This window comes from Peromyscus leucopus, chromosome 2 (genome assembly GCF_004664715.2).
Source record: "Peromyscus leucopus breed LL Stock chromosome 2, UCI_PerLeu_2.1, whole genome shotgun sequence".
Classification (NCBI taxonomy): domain Eukaryota; kingdom Metazoa; phylum Chordata; class Mammalia; order Rodentia; family Cricetidae; genus Peromyscus; species Peromyscus leucopus.
The window spans coordinates 118,393,845-118,420,380 of NC_051064.1; the positions used below are offsets into that span (position 1 = coordinate 118,393,845).

Here is a 26,536-nt window from a genome sequence, read left to right on the forward strand (position 1 = left end):
AAGTGGGGAAACCACCAAATTAATCAAATTAGTTCTTTAAAAACTGACCCATCCGGGCTGGAGAGATGGCTCAGCTGTTAAAGGCTAGGCTCACAACCAAAAGTAAAAACGGACCCATCAGCTTAGAACACCAATGTCTTGACTTCAAAGTCACCAATGGTGGGCGTTCTCTGTGCTTGAAGAAGTCCTAATTAGTGGGAGTTGCTGCCAAGCATTCATTTTATAACAGTAAACAGTGCGGCATCATTCCATCTGTGACTTATCATTAGTCCCTTGCTGATCACTAAGCTTATGTGCAAAAATCGAGTGGGAAGTACTTTAGTTCACGCAATTAGCAGCCAAAGTAGATTTTTTTCTCATTTTTATCTTTCACTCAGTGCTCTAACAATAACAATTCCCCACCACACTGACAAGCCCACAGCCAAATGGAATAGATGAGTATTAGGATGTGGCCAGTAAATTCCCAAAGAGAGAGCTCTAGCAGACTGTGGGAAGAATATCTGTGAGCCAAGGCCCAACTTTGGAAGGTTTCTTTTGTTTCTCACACTGCAGAGGACTTGCCCTTCTGAGGCTACCTCATCCACCTTAAGAAAGAAATGAGATGTAATCGCTTGTGAACACAAAAGCATTATAAGGAACAACTCATTTCTAATAAGCATTTACAAAGTACCTCCTGTATACTTGATATATACTAATATGCACGAGCCTAGTCACTCGAGAATAACATGAACTGAATTAGAAGGCATCTTCAGGAGAGGAGTTAGCAGTTAGGCTTTTAGCCTAGTTTCCCTATCACTAAATGGGATGTTAAAGGAAAATTCAGAAGAAAATTCAAACTAATTAAATTATTCGTTTAGCACATCTTAGGTCCTGGGAAGAAAGGAACAAATAAAATATAGCCTTTCCGGATCTTTGTGAGTTCGAGGCCAACCTGGTCTACAGAGCGAGATCCAGGAAAGGCACAAAGCTACACAGAGAAACCCTGTCTCCAAAAAAAAAAAAAACAAAACAAAAAAAACACCAAAAAACAAAAAATGGGGGGGGGGGGGGAGCTGGAGAGATGGATCAGCAGTTAAGAGCACTGGCTGTTCTTCCAGGGGTCCTGAGTTCAATTCCCAGCAACCACATGGTGGCTCACGACCATCTGTAATGAGATCTGGTGCCCTCTTCTGGCCTGCAAGCATACATGTAGGCAGAACACTGTATACATAATAAATAAATAAATAAATAAATAAATAAATAAATAAATAAATAAATAAAATACAGCCTTTCTCCTCAAAGAATTTGATTTTAAAAAGCCCTGAAAAGGCCTGGAGAGGTGGCTCAGCAGTTAAGAGCACTGGCTGCTCTTCCAGAGGACTCAGAGTCAATTACCAGCACCCAATGGTGGCTCACAATCATCTGTAACTCCAGTTCCAGGGGACTCAATGCCCTCTTCTGGCCTTTATGGATACCAGGCATGCATGGTGCACAGACATACATGTAGGCAAACATTCATACACAAAATGGTTTTTCAAGACAGGGTTTCTCTGTGTAGTACTGAGTGTCTTGGTACTTGCTCTGTAGACCAGGCTGGCCTTGAACTCAGGGACCTGTCTGTCTCTGCCTCCTGAGTGCTATGATCAAAGGCATGCTCCACCATACCTGGCTATAAGAAATAATTAGAGAAGAAGAAGAAGGCTGTAGTAGTTTGTGGTGAGTATCCTAAGTACTAGACGTCCTAGGAGCCAGGAGGAAGAAATCCACAATGCAACAGGGTTTTGTTGTGTTCTGACAGGCTCTCACACTGTATACACGGTAGCCCAGGCTAGCCTGAAACTCATCATGTAACTCAGACTGGCCTAGTATTCATGGCTTTCCTGCCTCAGTCTCCTGAGTGCTGGGACTACAGGTATCAGCCACCACTCAGCAGCAATTTAAATACCTCCCAGGAAGCTTTTTAGGGATGTTTTAAGACAAAACCACTTTTGAAAGAATACCAAGACATCTTTTCCCTTTTTCATCACACTGATGTTTGCATTGATGGTGCAAAAAATAATGGTGGGTGATTATTTAGCGTGAATCAAAGCAGTGGCCCCAAACTATCCTAGCGATCACCGTATTCCTCACTGCCCAAAACTTGGCAGCAGAAATGAAATAAGGGGCTGGAGAGACGGCACAGTGGGTGAGGACGTGTAATGTTCTTGCAGAGGACCTGGTTTTGGTTCCCAGCATCCATATGGTGGCTCACAACCATTTGTAACTCCAGTTCCAGGGGCTCCTATGACCTCTTCCGGTCTCCTCCAACACCAGGCAAGCATCAGTAAACATACATACATGCAGGCAAAACACTCATACACATAAAACTAAAATTTTTGTTTGTTTTTTGAGACAGGGTTTCTCCATTATCCCTGGCTGTCCTGTAAAACAAAAACAAACAAAAAAATCGTATTTATTCTTCTAGTTTCTCCTCCCTCTACTCCTCTCAGTCCCTCCCATTCACCTCCCTTCTCCCCCAGATCCTCTTCCTCCTCTGTTTCCCTTCAGAAAAGAGCAGGCATCCCAGGGACGTCGCCAGGACATGGCATAACAGGTTACAATAAGACTAGATACAAACCCTCACATCAAGGCTGGATGAGGCAACCCAGCAGAAGGAAAAGGGTCCCAAGAGCAGGCAAGAGTCAGTGACATCCCCTACTCCCACTGTTGAGTCTCACAAGCACACCAAGCTACACAACCACAACATATATGCAGAGGACCTAGCTCAGACGCAGACAGACTCCATGATTGTCACTTCAGCCTCTGTGAGCCCCTGTGAGCCCTGCTTAGTTGATTCTGAGGGCCATGTGGTGGTGGTGTCCTCAACCCCTCTGGCTCCTACAACCCTTCCTCCCCTCTACTGTAGGGTTCCCCAAAACTAAAAATTTTCAAATAAATATTTTATATTAATTTGTTAATTTTATTAAATCTGGGCCCTTAAGTACATGCCTTTTTACTATTCCATGTGATGAGATAGTTGTGTGTGTGTGTGTGTGTGTGTGTGTGTGTGTGTGTGCATACAAAAGAAATAGGATAGTTAGCTCCAAGAAAAGCACCTACATGATTGCTTGGGTTGCAGCTGAAATGACTGCTTTGCCCCCACAGGATATTAGATTTACTTGAAATGAAAAAGTGACTAACAATTTACAAAAATAAAGCCAGTCACTTCCAGAAAGGCCATTAATAGGATTGTTGCCAGTGATAATATTTGAGCCTCCTCCGGGAGAAAGAATTTCAAAAACCTTGCATCTCTCCTTGTAAACTCGCCAGCTTTCCAATGTTAAGGATGGTTTTGATCAGACTGATGGTAATGTTAACACATGTGATTTTTAAATATTGTGAAAATAAGTCAGCTTTGGGAAAATCTGCATTACTCAGGGAACTAATATTTTACAAACTGTTAGTCTATCAAGTTGGAAAATCATGTGGGTAAATAAATGTTCACCCAATGTACAAGTGTTCAGAGGTCTAGTGACAAGTCTGTAATCACAGCTAGGCAGGAGGTCACAAGTGGCAGACCATTTGGGCAACTTAAATCCTATTTCAAAGTAAACCTAAAGGACGGCCAGGTGTGGTAGCTCACGCTTTTAATCCCAGCGCTCTCAAGTAAATCTATAAAGAAGGGGCTGGCAACCTGAACTTGAACCCTGGAACCCACACAATGGAAGGAGAGAACCCTGACTCCCCAGGTTGATCTCTGACCTCTTCCACACAAGTGCCATGGTGAGTGGCTGGGACTGTAGCTCAGTGGCAGTGTTCGGCTACCATGCATGAGGCCCTGGGTTTAAATCCCAGCACCACATTAAAGAAAAAATTAAGTCTTTGGCCGGGCGGTGGTGGCAGCACTCCAGAGGCAGAGGCAGGCGGATCTCTGTGAGTTCGGGGCCAGTCTGGTCTACAGCGTGAGTTCCAGGACAGCCAGGGATACACAGAGAAACCCTGCCTCAAAAAACCAAAAACCAGACCAAAACAACAACAACAACAAACCCCAAAACCCACTGACGAACCAGAATTTGCAGCATCTTGGGAAGGGGATACAGAATGGCAACTCCCAAACGGAAGAGACTGGATGGGACACTCAACGAGCACTGGTCATTTATAAATGAACGAAGGGGCAGTAATACAGAGACCCCATACCATAGCTCGTGGGCCGCTGCCGGGTCTCCAACAGGCTTGGTCCCGTCAAGAGCAGGAGCGTCTTTGCTCTTCGCCATCTATCACTCGGCGCTCGTCCCTCCTGCCTGAGTCGGCCCGGCGCATCACATCGACCTGCTCGGCCACCGCGCGCCTGCGCCATTGGCCTGTCAGGCAGAGGCGGCGTGGGGAGCGCTGGGAGCGGCCGCGGCGTGCGGGGAGCTGAGGTGAAGCCGGGGCTTGGACGGAGCCAGGCGGTGCACGAGCTGGCTGAGCAGGGTGAGCGGCGCGCGGGTGCTGGAGAGCCCGGTTCCTGGAGGCAGGCGAGCTCGCCGCCTAGGGCCCGAGCGGGCAGACCGGGTACTGAGTCCCGAAATCGCCAGCGCGAGTCCCTGCTGGACCCGGCCAGGGAGCCATGTGTCCCAACTGGGAAACTGGAGAATCCAAGCCAACCACCTTGTGCAACAGATGGAAAAACCGAGTTTCGGGGCGGGAAGGTTCTGCTCGAAGTCACACTAAGTGAGCATCGGATCGCCTCGGTGCCGGGCTGACATCTTTCCCGTCCTGTTTATCCATCCCGCATTTGTTTGGGCTCAGGGCAGAGACTACAGGGGATACTGTAAGGCCCCCTACTCTCAGCGCTCCAAGGTTTGGCAGACCAATTCCGATGCAGCGGTCGGTTTTACCATGTAGGACCGGAGAAGGCAGTTTGTGCGATGTGGAAGCATGCTTGAGATGCTGTAAACGCCTCCTGTAGAACTTGGAGGCTGTTGAGACTTACCGTCTCGATATCCGGAGTCCTGGCGGGAATATTGAGACTTTGGAGTCAGCTTTAGTATTGTGATTAGTTAGGTTCACAATTATTCTTGTTTCTTAGGCTGCGTTTTTTTTTTTTAAACCCAGAGATTGAGAACTCTAGATTCTAGCCACCTGGGTTCTACATGCCTTTCTTGTTTTGTACACATTTGAGCTTCAACTCTAATGGACTGTTGTGAGGTCCACAGACGCTCGTTCCACAAATAGTACCTGGCATCTGATTGGGAGTATTCTGTCAACAGACAGTCCCCAACTTCAGGAACTCAATCCCCAACTTCAAAGAACTCACTCCCTTTTTTTTTTTTTTCTCTGTGTAACAGCTCTGGCTGTCCTGGAACTCGCTCTGTAGACCAGGTTGGCCTCGAACTCACAGAAATCCACCTGCCTCTGCCTCCCAAGTGCTGGGACCAAAGGCGTACGCCACAGCCCGGCCAAGGAACTCACGCCTAATAGGCATTTAAATGGTGCCTGCAGTGAAGCCTATAAAGGCTGATGCAGTCTGTACATAGTATAGTGGAAACAGCTAGTGAAAGAAGGCCCATCCCTGGGGTGGGAAGAGTTAGTTGTGGCTTCGTATCTGGTGAATCTCTTGCTGAGTCTTACAGTTTTACTAGTTGATTAGTAGGCCCAGGAGAAAGAAAACCAACCCAAGGAAGCAGGAGTAGCAGTGAGCCTGTAGTTCCGCTGCTAAGGAGGTGAGACAAGAGGATCACTTGAACCCAGGAGGTTAAGGCACACTTGATAATCAGGTAGTGGCACTAGATTCACAAGCATCAATATGGTGACCTCTAGAGGAGTCTGGAACCACATGTTGAGTGTGCTGATCTGTCCTGGGGTCACATCTGGGAAAAGCCATCACGCTCTAGCTGTGGCAGCATAATACTATCTATCCATTTAAAAAGGACCTATAGAGGGCTGGAGAGATGGCTCAGTGGTTAAAAGCACTGGCTGCTCTTCCAGAGGACCCAGGTTCAATTCCCAGCACCCAGATGGTGGCTCACAACCACCTGTAACTCCAGTGCCAGGTTATCTGACTCCATATACTCAGGTAAAACAAACATAAAATAAAATGCATCTTTTTAAAAAAGAGAATCTATAGACCCAGAGTTATAGAACAGTGTGGTTCAGTTGGTATATTGGGTTTTCCATGATCTAGCCTCTGTCTCATAATATGAAACATGTATATAGTGCTTTTGACGGGATGGACATTATTTTGTATGTTTTATGCAGAATTTTTTTTTTAATTTCTGTGCTGGGGATCTAACTTAACACTTCATACATACTAGACAAGTGAGCCCTCATTTAATCTCAACAGCTTAGTAAAATCAATTCGAACTCACAGAAATCCACCTGCCTCTGCCTCTATTCTAAAACAAACAAACAAACAAACAAGGCCAACGTGTAGAAATTAGCTAGTTCACATATGTTAGAATTCACACTTAGTCTGGTTCCAGCATCTATGGACCTTACACCCTGTTCTAAGAAGCAAGGAGACTGAGAGTTTTGTTGAGCCCTTGGTCATATCACTTGTGAGAGAGAGAACTCAGACTCAGGCCTTTTGACTCCGGAGGGTCTGTTCCTCTTTTCATAATATCAAATGTGATGGGAGTTCTGTAATGCCAAAGTTAAGTTCCAGTCTGAGGCAGTGTTTCTTGAAATTGAAATGACTTTACTTTTAAGTTGCTCAAGAGCCTTTACTTTGTGGCTGGGCATACTGAATATTAAATTCTGTGGTTTAGATATTCATGTGTGCAGTCTAGGACTGAATATTATTGTGATAAATGTAAAACATTTGCCAATTTGATGTTAGATTTTTTTTTCCCCCTGAACATTGTATTTTGTACTTTTTAAAAACTTAATTGATTCTTTGTGGATTTCACATCATGCATCCCGATCCCACTCATATCCTTGTGTATTTTATACTTTTAATAAAATAATTGCATAATTTGTAAGTCAAAAAATATCTCCAGGTGTTAATCAGTAGGGATTCATGACCTTTCAAGGTTAAATAGTTTATTTTCTTACTTTTTTTTTTTTTTTTTTTTTTTTTGTCTTCAAAACACAGTTTTTCTGTATAGCCTTGTCTGTCCTGGAACTCGCTGTATAGACCAGCTCTGAACTCAGAGATCCACCTGCATCTGCCTCCCGAGTGCTGGAATTAAAGGCGTGCGCCACCACTGCCCCACTTCCCCCCCACTCCCTACCCCCAGCTTTATTTTCTTATCTTGACTTTGGAAAAGGGAATTAACATTTGGATTGTTTCTCCAAGAATAAGCTCCATTGTCAGCCTTCATTTGTGTTTAGGGAGTTCTCTCTCTAACTGAGCTTATGAGAAGATTAGAGTAGATGATGAATTACTGGGAGAGTCTTCATCGGCTTTATACTTTCGGATGTCCAAATGTTTTCAAGGAATAAGAGTCCATATGTTAGAAATCCATTTGGTAACTCTTTTTTTTTTTTTTTTTAAATTTTTTTTATTATTATATGTTTTATCTTGTATCCTGCAGGACAGACAAGCAATCTCATTACGATGTTGTGAGCCACATGTGTTTCTGAACTGACTCAGACTTGGGAGCAGTCATGCTCTTAACCTGATCATCTCTCACCCCCATTGGTAACTCTTAATTTCTTCAGAATCAGACCCATCTTTACCTTCCTGTAAAACAGTGGTTCTCATCCTTTCTGAGGTTGGGACCCTTTTAATACAGTTTCTATGCTGTGGTACACCCCAACCATAAAATTATTTTTGTTGCTACTTCATAACTGTTATTTAGCTACTGTTATGAATTGTAATGTAAATATTTTTGGAGATAAAGGGTTGACAAGGAGTCAAGACCCACTGGTTGAGAAATGATTTTGTAAAAACCTCCCTGTGTTTTGGAAGACTTAAATATTCTCTTCACTCTGTTCACTGTATCTCGGATACATCCCTTTCCTTGTACTATGGCAATATATTGAAATTTGCTGAATTAGTTGTCATCTTCTTTGAGGGGGTTATAATTTTTCATGTGGGGGATTATAATATAATTACATTGTTTTCCCATTTCCTTTATTCCCTTCAACTTGACCATTTTGCCTGTTTTGCTCTCTTTCAAATTCATGGCTTCTTTAATTTTGTGTGTATGAATATTAATATATAAATACAACCTGCTCAATCCATATAATGTTACTTGTATGTCTTCAGGACTGATCATTTGGTATTAGATAGCCAATTGGTGTGCGCTGTTTCTCAACATTCTTTTTTTTTTGTTTGGTTGGTTTTTTCGAGACAGGGTTTCTCTGTGTAGTTTGTCTTTCTGAATCATTGGTACCAGCTGCTCGAATCACAGATCACTGCTCTGCTCCAATGCTGGATAAAGCGTGCCCACCCCGCTCTCAACATTCTTTAATTGCCTGTAGTTTTTGCTCAGGATTGAGGCCTTTTGGCTCTCCCTCTCAGATGTTAGTGTGTCTATTGGTGTCATCCTTGTTCAGGTCTTGTTTAGGCAGCCATGTTGATGACACTTCATGGGTGCAGCGTCTCTGGTATATTTAGGAGACATGATCCCACAGCAAACTTCCTGTCCCTGTCTTCCTGTCTTCCTTAATGATCCCTGACCTTTAGCTGCCAGATTAGGTATTAGTTGGGACTGGGCTCCACAACTCTGGGTTTTGATCAGTTATGGTTTTCTGTACTGGTCTGAGTCTTTTGCGAAGAGAAGTGTCTTTGATGAGGGGTGAGAACTACAGTTCTCCAGCTAGACCCTGGGAGAAGCTTGTGTTTTTCAGACAAGTTCTCACTATATAGTTTTGGCTGTCCCTATCTTGACCAGGCCAGCCCTGAACTCATGGAGCTCTGCCTGCCTCTGACTCCTGAATGCTGAGATTAAAGGCGTACACCACTACCACTGGCACTTGAACTTGTATTTTCTTAAACAACTCAAGGGCAAGGGCCAGATGTTTTTAGTTTATATTACTCTACTTTAACTCACGTTGGTTAGAGAAGATGAGAAAGATGGCATTTGAACTGCAGCTAAGGAGTGTTTCATACTCTGGTAATGAAAACAGGAAGTGATGCATCTGGTCTAAGTGGGAATTACTCATGTAAATTAAAACAAAACTAATGCTGTGTGCCATTTGATTTGTGTTCCATCCCGCCCCCCCCCTGTGCTTGCAGTTTTGTAAAAATGGAGTTTCAAGCTGTAGTTATGGCCGTTGGTGGGGGATCTCGGATGACAGACTTGACTTCCAGCATCCCCAAGCCTCTGCTTCCAGTTGGAAACAAACCTTTAATTTGGTACCCTCTGAACCTGCTTGAGCGTGTTGGATTTGAAGGTGAGCTGGGCCGACGATAGATGCAGTCATAAAACTTTGAGTGTGTTTGATCCCAATAATTTGTCCGCATTACGAGAGTGAAAGAGGAGAGACGATAGCAGCCTAGGGTTCAAAGTTTGCTGGAGACTGGACACTTAAGGGGGGACCCAGGAGTGCCCTTTTGCTTTATGGGAAAAAACGAGAACATAGTGCTAAATGTTGCTGTTAAAGAGGGGTTCTCCACGGTGATCCAGAAAGACAGGATTGGGAATCTAACTGCCTGGTTGTCAGTACTTGCTGAGACTCTGTGATGTGCTAGGTACTATTTTAAGCATGAGAACAGAAGATTGAAAAGACAGCTCAGGCACTGACTTCTAGAACCTTCCTTAAAATCAGGTAGGAAAAGTTTGTGCTTCTCTCTTGGGTCAGAATTAGATGATGCCATTAAATGAGAAACAGAATGAGACGGGGAGCCGGTCTGAACAGAGATAACGAGTAGATCTGTGGCCATATTGAGCTTGAGGTATCATTAAGTAGAACGAATCAGAATGTAACAAATCAGGTGCCAGAGTCCAGGGCCCAGACTGCTGCAAGAGGTTCATTCAACTGTGAGAGCTAGACAGACCCACAGACGTTTCTGTGCTGGAGTCTAGAGGACGTTGGTTTCAAGAGATTTATTTTAAAGATTTTCTTTTCTTTTTTTAATTTTTATTTAACTTTATTTTATGTGCATTGGTGTAAAGGTGTCAGATTCCCTGGAACTAGAGTTACAGACAGGTGTGAGCTGCCATGTGGGTGCTAGGAATTGAACCCAGGTCCTCTGGAAGAACAGCAAGTGCTCTTAACCTTTGAGCCATCTTTCCAGCCCCAAGAAAGAAAATCAGTTCAGTTCCCTGTACCCACATGGCAGCTCAGACCTCACAGCTCACAACGAAATGGTCTGTAACTCTAGCTTCAGGGAATCTGGTACTCTGTTCTGATCTCGGAGGGCATTTCATATGTATGCACACAGATACACACATAACACACATAAAAATAAACCCTTTCTATTATTTGTCTTAATATTTTTTAGGTTTATTTATTTTATTTTATGAGTATGAATATTTTAGCCTGCATGTATTTATGTGCACCGAGTGCATGCCTGGTGCCCACAGAGATCAGAAGAGGGTGTCAGATCCCTTAGAATTGGAGTTAATGGCTAGGTGGGGGTGCACACACCTTTAATCCCAGCACTTGGGAGGCAGAGGCAGGCAGAATCTCTGTGAATTTGAGGCCAGCCTGGTCCACAAATGGAGTTCCAGGATAGCCAAGGCTACATAGAGAAGCCCTGTCTCAAAAAGCCAAAAATAGATAGATAGATAGATAGATAGATAGATAGATAGATAGATAGATAGATAGACAGACAAATAAATAATTAAAAAGGGGAATTGGAATTTTGGATGGTTGTGAGCTGCCATGTGGGTGCTAGGAATTAAACCCTGGTTTTCTGAGAGCAACAAGTGCTCTTAACCATTGAGCCATCTCTCCAGCCCCTAAATCCCATCTTTCTTTTTGGGAAGTATAGGCATGGGTGTGCAAATGTAGGTCAAAGAGCAACCTTCCAGAATTTCCATCATGTGGGTACTTGAGGTTGAACTCAGAGTCAGGCTTGGCAGCAAGCACTAAGCCAGCTTACCAGCCCTATAGACTTTTTTTTTTTTTTTTTTTTTTTTTTTTTTTTTGCTATTGTTTTAAGAGGCCCATCTTACAGATTTAGGAGTTTATTGGATACTCCAATACATTTTTAAATGGCTTATTATTGACTGGTGGTGATATAAGCTTATAGTCCTACCTACTAATGAGGCCGAGGCTGTGTTCACTGACAGCCTGGAAAACCAAAAGGGTCCTTATCTCTAGAAAAATGGAATAAGATATCCTACTTTCCTTTAGTAACTTTGTAGGTTTGTTATTTAATTAATTAATTAATTTCAAGGCAGGGTTTATCTGTGTAGTTTTGGTGCTTGTCCTGGATCTCACTCTGTAGACCAGGTTGGCCTCAAACTCACAGAGATCCGCCTGGTTCTGCCTCCCGAGTGCTGGGATTAAAGGTGTGTGCCACTGCCGCCTGACAATTAATTAATTTTTGAGACAGGGTTTCAAACTTGTGTAGTAGAGGATGACCTCAGTCCTCCTACATGTACTTCCTGAGTTCTGGGATTATAGACATGTGCCACCAAACTAAATTTTATGCAGTTCTGGGGTAGAATACATGATTTCATGCATATAGAGACCAACTGAACTAAATGTAGAATTTTTAACATTCTGTGTACACTTATTTAGTGTGTGTGTACCTGAGTATGTGTATGCATACATGCTGTGGCTCATGTGTGGAGGTCAGAGGGACAATTTTTTGGAGTCAGTAGTTCTCTCCTTCCACTATATGGGCTCAGGTCTGTTATTTTTTTCTTCCTATAGAAGTCATTGTGATTACAACCAAAGATGTCCAAAAGGCCCTCTGCACAGAATTCAAGACGAAAATGAAACTAGATATTGTGTGCATTCCTGATGAGGATGACATGGGAACTGCAGATTCTCTACGCCGCATATATCCAAAACTTAAGGTGAACAACTATTTCTTGCCTTTTGTTTTTATTGAAGATAATATATTGTTTGGCAGCGCTTTATAGTTTACAAAAAACTTTGTTTTTAGACAGGGTCTCACTAGATAGCACTGGCTGGCCTAGAACTTGCAATGTAGATCAGGCTGGCTGAAAACTCACAGAGATCTGCCTGCCTCTGTCTCCTGGGACTTGAATTAAAGACATGCACCACCACACTTGGCCTTAGTCTTTAAGACTTAAAAAATATATTTTATTTTTTGTTTGTTTTGAGACAGGGTTTCATGTAGCTGAGGATGACCTTAAACTCTTGATTCTCTTGCCTCTACTTCCCAAGTGCTGGGATTACAGGCTTGTACCAACAAAGCTACTTTAATATATCTTTACATCACATTCATTCTTGCCCATTTACTCTTTAACTGCTCTTTGATTTGATTACTAATAAAGATTTAGAAATTTAGTCAACATAATTTGCTTCCCAAGTAATAATATATCCATTTTTGAGACACAGTCTCACTTTGTAGCCCAGCTTGGAATGGAATTCTCTGTGGTCCAGGCTTGCATTGACTTCGTGGTGATCCTGTTTCAGCTTTCCGAATTCAGGGATTGAAGGTATGCACCTGGCTTAAAATAAAATCTTTGGCCAGGTGGTGGTGGCCCGCGCCTTTGATGCAGAGCCATTTTAGTGGCAGAGGTGGATCTCTGAGTCAGAGTACAGCCCGGTCTACAGAGAGTTCTAGGATAGCTAGGGCTGTTACAAAGAGAAACCCTGCCTCAAAATACAACAACAGGGGCTGGAGAGATGGCTCGGTGGCTAAGAGCACTGCCTGCTCTTCCAAAGGTCCTGAGTTCAACTCCCAGCAACCACATGGTGGCTCACAAACATCTCTAGTGGGATCTGATGCCCTCTTCTGGCATAAAGTTGAACATGCAGATAAAGTACTCATATACATAAATAAATAATAAAAAAAAAAAATACAACAACAAAAAGACAAGCAATTACTTTTAAAAATCAATTCCGGTTGTGTGTGTGTGTGTGTGTGTGTGTGTGTGTGTGTGTGTATGTGTGTGTGTGTGTGTGTGTGTGTGTATGTGTGTGTGTGTATATGTGTGTGTGTGTGTGTGTGTGTGTGTGTGTGTGTGTGTGTGTGTGATTGTGAGTGTCCATGTGAGAGTCAGAGGAGAGCTCTCTGCTGTGGCTCCTCCGGTGCCGCCTTCATGAGGCAAGGCTCTCCCTTCCTTCGGCCTCTGCGCTGCTTCCCTCAGGCCGACAGCCCCGAGCATCGCTCCAGTGTCAAGTGCTGGGACTTCTGGCTTGTGCCCCTCCAGCTGTCTGGCTTCTTATGTGGGTTCCAGGGATCAAACCCGGGTCAGGCTTGTGAGGCTAGCATGCTAACCCGAGTGGTCTTCCCAGCGCTGTTCTGCTTTGTTTTGAGGCTTTCTTCAAAGTTGCCATCCTGTGCTGGAGGATGTACCGGGATTGCCTTGCTTTCAGAGTCTATCATTAATTATCCTCTGTCTTTCCAAAAGGAGCATTGTCTCCCATGTGATAATCCTCTGGGAACCCTCGGTTCCCTCCTCTCTAGCTGTAACCTGAGCCTGGGCAGAACTGCTCTGCCCTTGTGCCTAGATTTCACTTTCCACCATTCTTGGTTTATTCCTTATTTCTGAAGAACCCAGGCCTTAATGGCTTTTTAAAGAAAATACATGAAAGATTAATGTTTTGAGAATTTTCATGCTTGAAAAGTTTATTTCACCCTTATTCTTGAGTAATGACTTAGATTTTTTGAATTCTGAGTTGGTTATAATTTTTTAGAAATTTTTTCACACTAAGCACACGAAAACAGTACAAGAAAGATAGTCTTGAGATCTTCTCCCCTTCCCAGTCTTCCCTTTCTGAGGCCTCATTCATGCTTAGGCTTATTACTTCAAACTCTGCCTCGTAACAACTTCTAACCACATCTGTGACTTTGATCCTTAAAAACCCCAGGTAAGGTTTCAGCCAATTTTCCAGAATTTTTAGATGATCTAATCCACCAGTTTTCCAACACCAGAATCCTCCATAGTGAGTATTTTAAGTGCAGGTTCCTTTATCCCTACCCCCCCCCCAGTCATACTGTGGGGTGCATGTACCTTCATCTCCATTTTACAGTTGGGGAAAGTGTGTCTTGGAAGCTCCAGTGCGGTTTGGAGTGTAGGGGGAGAGAGAGCATGCATTAGTGCCAGAGTCTCGGTTGATGCATTGAGTAACCAAAGCATTGAAACGATTCTGTCTTCTGGGTACAGCCAGGTGGCACCTGACCCAGCGAAAATCGTGATTTTATTTGAGAGTACAGTAGTGGGGTGGGTTGGAATTCGTAAGAAGTCAGGCGTGTACCAGGCGCCCCCTAGAGGAGCTGTTGGAAGTGCGGCGAGAATCTGCTTGTTGCGTTAGGAAAGCTTTACTTCTGATTGGGTTAAAGAGTGGGAGTTTGTGATGGTGGAGGTATGAGGAAAATACCTGGGATTATTTAAACCCACGTTATGTAAAGGTCTCCCCCAGGATACTCTTAAACGTCTGAAACTTTAACTTTTACACGTGTTTATATTTGTTGCAAATTTACCAAGAATACATATCAGTTAAATAACGATACAAGCCCCGCCCTCAAGCCTGATTAAGGCTTGATTTTTTTGTTTGTTTGTTTTTGGTTTGGATTTTGGGTGTTTGTTTGTTTGTTTGTTTTGGGGTTTTTGAGACAGGGTTTCTCTGTATAGCCCTGGCTGTCCTGGAACTTACAATGTAGATTCAGGCTGCTCTTGAACTCACAGAGTGCTGGGATTAAAGGTATGTGCCACCACTGCCCGGCTCTCTTTTTCTTTAAAGACATCGTTTTGCGATCTCTCCTTGGCTGTCCTGTAACTCAATGTAGAGACCAAGGTGGCTTCAAATTTGTGGTGATCCTCCTGTCGCTGACTCCCACGTTCTGGGATTTCAAGCATGGACCACCACACCTGACAAGGTTTAATCTAAAAACAAAACTTTAAAAAAAGAAAAACTATTTCAGGGAGAAAGATCCAGCAGGTGGAAAATGGGAGGGGGGATTGAAAGCAGCCAAGGCCTGCATTGTGTTAACAGCTAATTGTTTACTCATGAGAAATGAAAGGGGCGAGGGTTGAGAACAACAGAGACCTGTTCTTGTAGTAACAGCTAATTATTCACACGTCCCTACCTGGAACCTGCCTGAGCACTTCTCAGGATACTTAGATTTCATATAGTAAACAGTATATCTGAGGAAGTAAATTTATTACTTTGGAAATTTAATACCTGTTCTTAGAGACTGCCCTGAAGAGAATTAGTTTATTAGCCAATTACGGTCACAAGGATGTCAAGTTTATTTTCCATAGGGTTAACCAGAACATTTGTTCTGAAGATCTCAAGAGAGAGCGTTCATACCTAGTAGTATATCTAGATCTCTAATCCACACAGCCACTTTGGAAGATAGACAACATGAGTTTGCTTTAGAAACTTGACCTTTTCTATTTAAAAAGCTTAAATAACCTACTCCAAAGTGCATACCTGCCTGGGCGCTGATCCAAAGCTAGACCCTGTCCTTTAAAGGTCTTTGGTTTTGCTTTTGCATTTTGGCTTTTTGAGACAGAATCTTGTCGTTACCCTGGGTTAGCCCCTGACTCTCAGCCTTAGCCTTCTGAGTGCAGTACCATGCCTGACATTATCCCTGAGTGGTTTTTTTGTTTTGTTTTGTTTTTGTTGTTGTTTTTATTTTTTGGGCTTTTTTTTTTTTTTTTTTTTAAATTTATTATGTATAGTGTTCTGTCTGCATGTGTGCCTCCTGGCCAGAAGAGGGTGCCAGATCTCATTACAGATGGCTGTGAGCCACCATGCGGTTGCTGGGCATTGAGCTTAGGACCTTTGGAAGAGCAGCCAGTGCCCTTAACCACTGAGCCATCTCTCCAGCCCCCTGAGTTTTGTTATCCACTTGTACCCATTGCTTCTACTTCCCAAAGTGTAAATTTCATTTAAAAATTAGCAGTCTCAAGATGGCTTACGCCTTTAATCCCAGCACTCAAAAGGCAGAGGCAGGCGGATCTCTGTGAGTTCAAGGCCAGCCTGGTCTACAGAGTGAGATCCAGGACAGCCAGGGATACACAGAGAAACCCTGTCTCAGAAAGAAAAATTAGTAGTATCTGGTAGCACTCATGTAGAATCCTTGACCTGCAAGTGTGCAGCTCTTGTTTCTTCGTATCTTTCTCTTCAATGAAGAGAAGTCTGGTCCTTCATACCGACTTGCTGTGTAGCTGAGGGGGACCTTGAATTCCTGATCCTTCTGTTCCTACCTCCCACGTGATGGAATACAGGTGTATGTCACCATACCCAGCTGGGATTTGAGTATTATAGGAAGACTATCCTATGTCCGAGGGCATATGAACGAGAAGCCTGTCAAAGTCGGGGTGTAGTCAGTACTCAGCATATAAAAACTGAGTGACTCCCTGGATAGTGAGCCAGATCTGCATTTGAGCCTTTTGCCTTTCTGAGGTCATTGGTGCTCTTCTTGCCCTTTAGAAACTAGATTCGCTTATTCCTTAGATAAGTGTGTTAAGAGCAGGCTAGTGAGGAGTATTTGAGAGGCCTAAGGAGACTGGATCTATAGTAGAGTAGCCTGTGTTTTAGCATTTACCTTATGTTACAGGTCTCATTGCTTCTCTTAACTTAAAAGTGGCAGAGTTGGTACTTTTCTGTTCAACCTACACAGGAATTTTTCTGCAGCCGCGGGCAAACCTCATTTGCTCTCTGCCTCGGTTTCACAACCCAGAAAGCAGGAGTAATGATCCCAGCACACTAGTCGTTAGAGGTCTAGTTATTTAAATCTTTTGATGTAGAAGAAGGACTATTGTTATATGTTCTATGAAACAGCAAACGTGCTACAACAAAGAACAAATTATGATGAAATCCCCTGGAGACAGCTTATTAGAAAAATTGAATAAACATTCTATTTTTAGATGTGTAAAAAGGTAAAGGTAAGTTATTTTCAGTTGAGTGTTTGATGTCCTTATCAAGTTACAAATCTCTGTCAGTCTTTCCTAGAACCTTTCATTTTGCCCAAGGTTTTGTTTTTGTCAGATTTCTATCTGTTTGGGAAAAGTAAGTATAATTTGGTCAAGGGAGGATCTGAGAACTTGGTCCTGACTTGCCTAAAGACTTTTTGTAAGTGGTAAACTTTCTTCTGATGAATGCTTTGGTGGGCTGCAGTATATCCCTGAGGATTGCTTCTTTGCTACTACTCTTAGCACGTTGAAAATTCCAGGTGTTAAAACAGAAACAGACTGAGATTTTCAAAGCCTTTTTATTAGTGTTATTTTTTTTCCTTTTTCTCCTTCTCACTTTAAGAATGTGCATTAGAACTTTTCCCTCGCTCGTACTACTCTCATAGATCCACAGCTTGAAATGTTTCCATTCCATTGTCTCTCGTTGCTGCTGGATAGAAACCTGGTCTCTGGGGTGGGACTGCGACAGCCCTGGATTTCATTTGATAAGCCAGAAAACTGTAAAACTTTGTTTTTAAGCTTGAATGTTTTCTTTCCCTGTGGGGAGTCCTTTCATGAAGCAAAGGGCTGTAGAGTAGTGGGGACTAGTATAAGCTAGGAATTTTGATAGAGAGCATAGACTGTCATCACCAACTTCATCGGTGGGTAAAAAGCATCCTATTTGACTTTGACATCTGGAAGCTCCTGTAGCTAGAGTTTTCCTGCCTGGCCCACAGTCAGGACAAATCTCTGTCACCTGCCAGTCCCACAGCCGCTCAGATCCAACCAAGTAAACACAGAGACTTATATATTGCTTCAAACTGTATGGCCGTGGCAGGCTTCTTGCTAACTGTTCTTATATCTTAAATCAATCCATTTCCATAAATCTATGCTTTGCCACGTGGCTCGTGGCTTACCAGGCATCTTCACTTGCAACTTGTCCTGGCGGCGGCTGGCTGTCTCTCCTTCTGCCTTTCTGTTCTTTTATTTCTCCTCTGTTAGTCCCGCCTATACTTCCTGCCTAACCACGAGCCAATCAGGTTTTATTTATTGACCAATCAGAGCAATTTGACATACAGACCATCCCCCAGCACAGCCAAGTGCAGACCATCTCAGACACCTGCACTCAGGCCCATGGTCCTAATCATCCTCTATGCGGACCTGCTGGGTAAAGCCACAAGGAACCCAAGAACGGGCTCCCACAGGACATACAGAACATCCCACAGCAAACTCCTGTTAAGATGGCTCATCCTACTCTGAATCATGAGATGAAATTTAGATGACTAGTAGAATGGTGCAGTACTGTTTGGGTCAATGTAGTAAGCATTCTGTCACCATGACCAAGGAATTCCTCTGAAGGAGCCTTTACCTATTCAGACTCATAACTTACAAGGCTCATCTCTTCCGAGAAGCCTTCCCTGAATTCTTGTTTGTTTTTTGTTTTTTTCCGAGACAGAATTTCTCTGTGTTGTTTTGGTACCTTTCCTGGATGTCACTCTGTAGACCAGGCTGGCCTCAAACTCAGAGATCCACCTGGCTCTGCCTCCCAAGGGCTGGGCTTAAAGTCAAGCGCCACCACTGCCCAGCCCTTGCCTGAATTCTTACAACCAAGTTTGGTGGTTTGGTGTCCCCTTTTTTTTTTTTTTAAAGAGATGAAAAATGTGGTATCATAGGGCTGGGTGGGGAGGTAACTTGGCCAGTATAGTGCCTGCTGGGCAAGCATCAGAACCCAAGTTTGGATCCCTGGCTCCCATGTAAGAAGCCAGGCACAGCAGAGTGTAACTGCAACCCCAACACTGGAGGGCAGAGACAGGTGGACCCCTGTAACTCATTGGCTGACTAACCTATCCACATCAATAGCACCAGGTTCAGTAAGGGATTGTATGTCAGGAAGACACCTGGCAGTGAGCCCTGACCTCTACCTGAGCTCACACCTATATACACATACATATCTATATACTACACACACACAGAGTGGGGTATCATTATCTCTGTCTATCAGACTTTGGTTTTTGAAACAGAGTCTCTCTGTAGCCCTGGTATACCAGATCTTACTGTGGACAACAAGCTAACCTCGAACTCAGAGCTTCACCTGCCTCTGCCTCCCAAATGCTGAGATAAAAGATGGATTTTGGTTTGTTTGTTTTTTTTTTTTTTTGTTTTGTTTTTCGAGACAGGGTTTCTCTGTGTAGCTTTGCGCCTTTCCTGGAACTCACTTGGTAGCCCAGGCTGGCCTGGAACTCACAAAGATCCGCCTGCCTCTGCCTCCCGAGTGCTGGGATTAAAGGCGTGCGCCACCACCGCCCGGCCTTGTTTTTTGTTTTTGAGACTGGGTCTCTTTGTGTAATCTTGGCTGGCCTGGAACTCACAGAAATCCACCTGCCTTTGCCTCCCAAGTGTTGGGTTAAAGGTATATATCACCACACTATATATATATATATACTTATCCCCTCTCTTCCCTCCCATTATGGTTTTTATTTGTTTTTTGTCTTTTGTTTTTGTTTTTCAAGACAGGGTTTCTCTGTGTAACAGCCCTGGCTGTCCTGGAACTCACAGAGATCCAGAGATCCACCTGCTTCTGCCTCCCGAGTGCTGGGGTTAAAGGCATGCAACATCACTGCCCAGCCCCATTGTGTATTTTTAACTAATTAATAATTTTTTAGTGTGTGTGCATGTGTGCATGTGCGCACCACATGTTTGCAGGTACCTTTGGAGGCCAGAAGAGGACATCAGATCCCCTGGAGTTAGTGTTACAGGCCATTAATAAGCCACCTCAGGTCCTCTGAAGGACAAGTGCTTATAACCATGTCACCATCCCCTTGGTGATTCTTTAAATTGTTCTCTTGATGTCCATTTTTCATCTACTGATCCTCGGTTTAGCTTATTCTCAGTTTCCTAATACCTTGAGGTATGTCATTATGTTGTTTGTTGAGTTCTTTCTGGGTGTTAGTGTAGTGAGTTTTTTATTTTTAAAACTATCTATTTATTTATTTATTTATTTATTTATTTATTTATGTGGAGGCTGTATATGAAGGGTTATATGCCTGTCAGGGCATATGTGTGGAGGTCAGAGGACATCTCGGAGGAGTTAGTTCTCTCCTCCCCTCATGTGGGTCCCAAGAATCTTAGTTTATCAGGCTTGGTGGCAATACCCTTACCTTCTAAGCCATCTTGCTGACCCTGTTTCTGTTTAAGTACTGATAACTATAAACTTAGAACTAAGTTTCCATAAACTTAGAAACTGGTTCTCTAGCTTTTGATTCTAGTTTTGTGATCCAAATAAATTGCAATAAATTATTTCCAGTTTTTGTGATTGTTAAAATTTGCTTTATGGCCTAAAAATGTAATCTTTTTGGGGGACCATTCTACAGGCTGCATGAAATGTGTATTCTGCAGCTGTTAGATGAACTATTCTGTAGATATCTGTAAGTCCATTTGCTGGTTTTTTTGTTGATTTTTTTCAATTTGGATGAGCTGTCTAGATAAATGTAGAGTGCTGAAGTTACCTGTTTGTCCTTTGTGTCCAGTAGTATTTATTTTATGAAATTGATTGTACCAGTGTATAATGTACATGTACTCATTTGTAGTCATTAAAATCCTGATGGATTGTTTTCTTTATTAATATGCAGTGATCTTTTTGTACATATGTGCTTATGTCTGTATATATACACATGTTTGTGGGGGGGGGACACAAGTATGTGCTGGTGTTTTGGTATTTATTTACTTTCAGGACTTGAAATATATTATTCTGTGTTTTCCTGGCTAATTATTTTTTGTTTTTGTTTTTGTTTTTGTTCTGGGTTTATTTGTTTTGTTTTGTTTTTTGACACAAGGTCTCGCTATGTAGATCAGGCTGGATTCAAACTCATAGAGATCTATCTACCTGTCTCTACCTCTCAAATGCTAGGATTAAAGACATGTACCTCCATGCCCAGCAGAGTATGAATTTACTACTATGCCCATTGAACCTTCACTTGAAAGCGTTTATCTAACATATCAGTCTCTATCTCTGCCCTTCAGGACAGCTGTGTGAGATTTCTTTCTTTTCAGACATCTCCTTTTTTTAAAAAAAAAAAAAAAAAAAAACCTGTTTGGAGACAGCAGATTCTTCTGTATTGCTTTAGAGAACTGCCTTGTGACCTCTGTAGCCACCGCCCTGTGAGTGGTCAGTTCCTACAAAGGAGGCTCTCCTGTGTCAGACTGTATGCTGTCTCAAGACATCTCAAGTTGGGTAGATTAACCCTGGAGTGACATTAAACAAGGAGCAGGAGGTAACAGAAGAGCTAACATTTACTGTTGCTCGTCTCCCAAACTAGGTTGAGCACTGGAGAAACAAAAAGTAAAGCTTTTGGAACCTTGGGTTTGATTATGGAAACTAATAAAGGATTATCTAAGCCCAGCTTCATAAACTGAGTCATAACCTCATATGAGGGTCACATAATTGAACACAGAGGTTATGAAAAAGTTGGCAGCAGTAAAGGACTTTAAATGCATAATGGTCAAAATTTCATTTCAAAGCAAACAGTAGCAATCCCGAGTTTCTGACAGTGCTTACTGTTGTACTGGGCAGTTTTACTTCGCCCTTGGTTCGGAACACCCATCATGCTCTCTTCACTGTGCGTGGTGTTATGCCACACAAGACCAGTCTGTATCAGGAACTGCAGTGTTCTAGTTTTCCCTCCGGTAGAATCACAAAGGACTTCATTAATATTGTCCTACTGTCAGGGCCTGAAAGAAGGCTCTGATGACAAGCCCAACACCTGGGGTTTGACCCCTGGACCCACGTGGTGGGAGGAGAAGAAACAACCCCACGCTGTCCTCTCACCACGTGTGTACAACAGCACATGTGCCCCGCTCCACAATAGAATAAATAAGCCAGCAGCGGGGGCGCATGCCTTTAATCCCAGCACTCGGGAGGCAGAGGCAGGCGGATCTCTGTGAGTTCGAGGCCAGCCTGGGCTACAGAGCGAGATCCAGGAAAGGTGCAAAGCTACATAGAGAAACCCTGTCTTGAAAAACCAAAAAAAAAAAAAAAAAAAAAAAAAAAAAAAAAAAAAATTTAAATAAATAAATACAATTTGAAGACATCAGTCAACTCTGAAAAATGTTAAGGATGTTCTGAGTCCTAGAATGTCAGATATTCAGCCAGGGTTTAGTTGTTTACATGAAAATAAATATGCACATACATGTCATTAGTGTGCAAATTTGCATAAACATAAAAATAAATTTAGTAAGTGATAATAAATTCAACTTTTTATGTTTAAAGATTGCTATTTTATGGTACCATGGAGCAAAGAATTAAATATGGGAAAATTGGGTCTGGAGAGATGGCTCAGTAGTCAAGAGCACATACTGCCCCTCCAGAGGACCTGATTCAGTTCCCAGCACCCACACGGCAGCTCAAAACCGTCTGTCACTCCAGTTCCAGGGATCGGATGCCCTCTTCTGCCCTCCACAGGCACCAGGCACACATGTAAGCAATCCATCATACACATACAATAACTTTTTAAATAAATAAATATGGGGAAATTAGAAGTCAAAAGACCAGAATGGCTGTTTAAAGAAGTTAGCTGAGATGTGTAGAGTCTGAGAGTGTGCAGGTAATTTTTATTTTAAAAATGTTTAAAGACTAGGAAAAGATTTTGGGACCCGGACTAACGGCAGTGCAGTAGAAATAAAGAGGAAAAGCAGTAGATGTTGGATGTGGAGTCTGGTTGGAAGAGGGAGAGTCAGTCCTGGATTCCAGCAAGGTTTCTGACTTCAGGCCTGGATAGTAGTGACGTATGACTGAGCTAAGGACACAGGAAGAATATTTAATAGCTCTGAGCCTAAGGACTATCACTTTTTTCTTTTCTCTTCTTTTTTTTTTCTTTTCTTTTTTTGAGACAAGGTCTTACCATGTAACCCTTAGTGGCCTCAGAATCACAGAGATCAGCCTGCCATGCCTCCTGGGTGCTGGAATAGAAGGCTTGTGCCACCACACCCAGCGATCATCCCTCCCTGCTCATCCCTACCACCCCAGTCTCAGTGAGAGTAAACTGGCAGTTGGCCCTTTGCCATTAGGAACTACAGACTGGGAATTTTTTCCTAAGCATTTTCAACCAAAACTAAACCAGTGAGGTCTCCATTACAGTTAACTGTGGCGCTTGTAAAAACCTACAACTACTTTTGGAGATTGGATTAAGTTGGACCACATAGGAAAATATAAATTGACTGTTTCTAGTCATACCAAATAGCAATTCATTAGTTCCAGGTGGGCAGGGGTAGAGTAGGGAGTGGTGATTTGGATCCTAGCCATTGTTTGGGAAGTGCTGGGTGGGTAAAAGCATGGTATTTTACCAAGCCCTGGCACTTTTTTCCAGGGGGGGGGGGGCTGTGTTTTTCTTTTTCCTTGGTGTAGGAAATCATTTGCCAGATTGTATTATTTGTCACAATCTGCCATGGAACAGCTGCCAGGAACAAAGCTATTCCAGTAGTTCTCACTTCTCTGTCACCACCACACAGACAAGCATCCGGTTTTCTGTTTAACTTTTGAGTTTTTTCCCAGTTTTACTCAGTGGTTTTGGCTTGATTGAAAATGTTCTTGTAATGAGATATTTCTGGGCTTAGTTGTGGCACTGTAATTGAGTTTTCTGAGCTTAGTGTGTTTGCTTTAGTCAACACTAACTGGCAGCAGTTTGTAGTTTGAATTCCTGGGTGTCTTGAATTCTTCCTAAATACTAAAGTGATGCTTTCTCTTGGAGACCATGTGTGTTGGCATATGTCAACAAGGCACATGTTTATTGGAGACCATGTATGTTGGCATATGTCAACAAGGCACATGTTTATTGGAGACCATGTATGTTGGTATATGTCAACAAGGCACATGTTTATTATCCTTCCAAACTGTGCTTTTTAACCTGGCTTCTTTAGGTGCAGCCTTCCAATGAAGCATGAAGACTGGTGGACTAGAGTAGTTGGGTCCTTGGAGATGTTTCTGTATAAGAGGCTGTTAGTGTTAGACGAGGATCCATCCTTTGAAACACAAGGCAGTTGAAGGCTGGTGTGTTCAGATTAGTTACATTCTGAATCACAGTTACTTCACAGTCCAAACAATCCATGTTTATTCATGGCTTATGGCCACACATAATCAGTAGTACTTCTGACTCATTAGTTTCCAATTTGTTTCTCTTTAGACTTTTTTTCTTCAAGGATTTCCAGCTTTTTGATGAGACAGCAAATCTCTCCTATGGACTTAGTGCAACAGCTACTAGCAGGGGAGTGTTGGTTTGCTGTGGGTCTTACCTGGTCCATTCTCTGGGACAGTCATGACGGGCCTGTAAAACAGGACTCCGTCTGTGTCCTGGGCCCTGCTTTTCAGACTGAGAACAGATGGCAACCAAACACCAGGGGGAGGAGGGTTATTCCCTGTAATCCTTTGGGATTTTGTATTAATGATGTGTGACAGAACTTCTCTCGGGAGACACACACACATCTACTCACCTCTGATAGCACATCATGACAGACCAAAGTATGGACACCACCGAGGTCCAACTTGGTTTTCTAATGAGTTTGATTTTTATCAACTCCTGATTTTACCTACAGGAGTATGGGGAAGGGGTTACTCACAGCAGCAGAAATGATTCAAAGATAGCTGCATCACCAAGGCTCACACCAGCATGGATGACAGCCTGACGAAGGCTGGGAACCTGGAACACACTGCACAGCTTGAAGGCAGCTCAGCAGGTTGGAGAGTGTCTTTTCTAAGTGACTAGTCTAAACCTCCTCCAGGCAGCTGGTCTGGTTTCAGAGTTTTCCTAGAGTCTTCCTTGTAGCTCAGCTTTTATTGTTTACTCTGGCAGGGAGGGGCCTAGTAAGTCTGTTCTGTTTTTTGGGGGGGAGGGAGCACATGACACACAGACAAGTCGAGGACACTGACAACTGTTACACAATTCAGTAGGGGAAAAGTCATCTAAGAGAAAAGAGAAATAAGCCTACAGGCCTGCTCACAATTATACAAGGCTTGCTTGTTTGGCATTCACAGTGATGACAGATTCAAACACTTTTGCAGATACTGAATAAGGTCAACATTTATTTCCCAAGACAACTTTGTCACCACTTCAGGGACATCTGCATCAGAGTCGTTTTGTCTAGTTTAAGGTACACCTAATTCGATTAGTTATAAAACAGTCAACTTATAAAAACAAATATTAAGGCAAATATTAAGAAAAAGAGATTCCCCCTCCACCAGCTGTCTTCATTATGATGAAATGGAGCAGCTTCTGTGCTGATGTATTGAAAAAATCATATACCAAAAAGTATATTCTGCAGACTTTTTCCTCCTTGGCTTGTATGTTAAGATGCTGTCTGATTGCTCTTTTTTTGGGGAGGGTGCAGTGGGGGTGGGCTGCTCCTGATTCATCTGCCTCTGCCTCCTGCGTTCTTGAATTATAGGCATATGCTACTACACTCACCACAAAATTACCCTTTTTTCACAGCAAGGTAATACATAAACCAAAAATACTTCATTTTTGAGACATGGTCTCACTATATAGCCCAATTAACTTCTAACTTATAGCAGTCCTCCTGCTTTCAAGTGTTAGGATTGCAAGCATGTACCACCATACCTTACTTAAAAATACTTTTGTCTATAATAATGTATTGATCTATTTTTTCCTGTTGATTTGCTTAGCTAAATCTTGGCTCTTGTAAGAGTGAGCACCATTTAAACCAGGCACAGTGCACCCACCTGCGATCTCAGCACTTAGGTGGTGAAGACAGCAGGATCAGAGTTAAAGGAGACCCCGACTCAAAATAAGTGAACGTTGTCAAGTATTTGAAGAATGTTGTTTTCTCTTTTTTCCTTTTCTTGTTCTAGGGGGCCCAGGCTGCCCTCTGAGCTGTGATCCTCATGTGCAGCCTTCTGAGCACTGGGATTATAGGCATGCACCGCCATGCCTGGTTGCTGCTACTTTTTTCATAACCTTCCTCTCCTGCATGCTCCCCACCACACAACTGTATATGCATTCACTTTCTTTTTGTTTAATTTTCTTTATTATTTTTTAATTGTTATTTTATGAGCATTGGTGTTCTGTCTGCATATATGTTCTTGTGAGAGTGTCGGGTCCCCTGAAACTGAGGTTACAGACAGCTGTGAGCTGCCATGTAGGTGCTGGAAATTGAACCTGGGACCTCTGGAAGAGCAGTCAGTTCTCTTAACCACTGAGCTATCTCTCCAGCCCTGTGTTCACTTTCTTTTCCTTACTGCAAAAATGCTGTTTTTTCAGCTCTTGTGGTTTTTAGCCCCTTTACCATCTTGATAACTTTGCACTTAGCACATTTTAGTTTTTACTTTTTAGCTACTCTTAGAATATGATACTCTAGCCTTTGTGTGGTACCCATAATATGTGTTACAGGACAGATCTCTTTGACTTATTGTTTGCAGTACTGCTGTTGCATCTAGGCTCCTGTGCACGCTACGCAAGCATTCTATCACTGAACTGTACTTCCGACTCTAAGATAGACCTAAGTTTATTTCAGACACTGTGGACTAGAATATCTGTTAAGTGGGTCTTCAAACAAGTGAAGCTCTGTTTTTGCAGCACTCTTGAACAATAAAGATTCCTTAGGTACACAGGTATTTCTACTTGTTAACTCTTAAACAGTTGTATAACAAC

The 26,536-nt window shown here is 42.8% G+C and overlaps 1 protein-coding gene across 3 annotated transcripts in view; it reads left to right on the plus strand.

Annotated features, from left to right (window-relative positions):
• The first annotated feature begins 4,301 nt into the window (after window positions 1–4,301).
• The window catches only part of Eif2b3 (eukaryotic translation initiation factor 2B subunit gamma), a 79,956-nt gene continuing 57,721 nt past the window's right edge, over window positions 4,302–26,536 (plus strand). Inside the window, exons 1-3 of one of the 3 annotated variants that reach the window (XM_037202852.1) lie at window positions 4,302–4,379; window positions 9,125–9,282; window positions 11,716–11,861. In XM_037202852.1, the coding sequence (XP_037058747.1) occupies window positions 9,135–9,282; window positions 11,716–11,861 (294 nt within the window). In that variant the 5' untranslated portion in view covers window positions 4,302–4,379; window positions 9,125–9,134. Of the gene's footprint in view, window positions 4,432–4,478; window positions 4,672–9,124; window positions 9,283–11,715; window positions 11,862–26,536 lie in introns of those variants that run through there. The other 2 variants (XM_037202851.1, XM_037202850.1) reach the window with 2 other exon arrangements.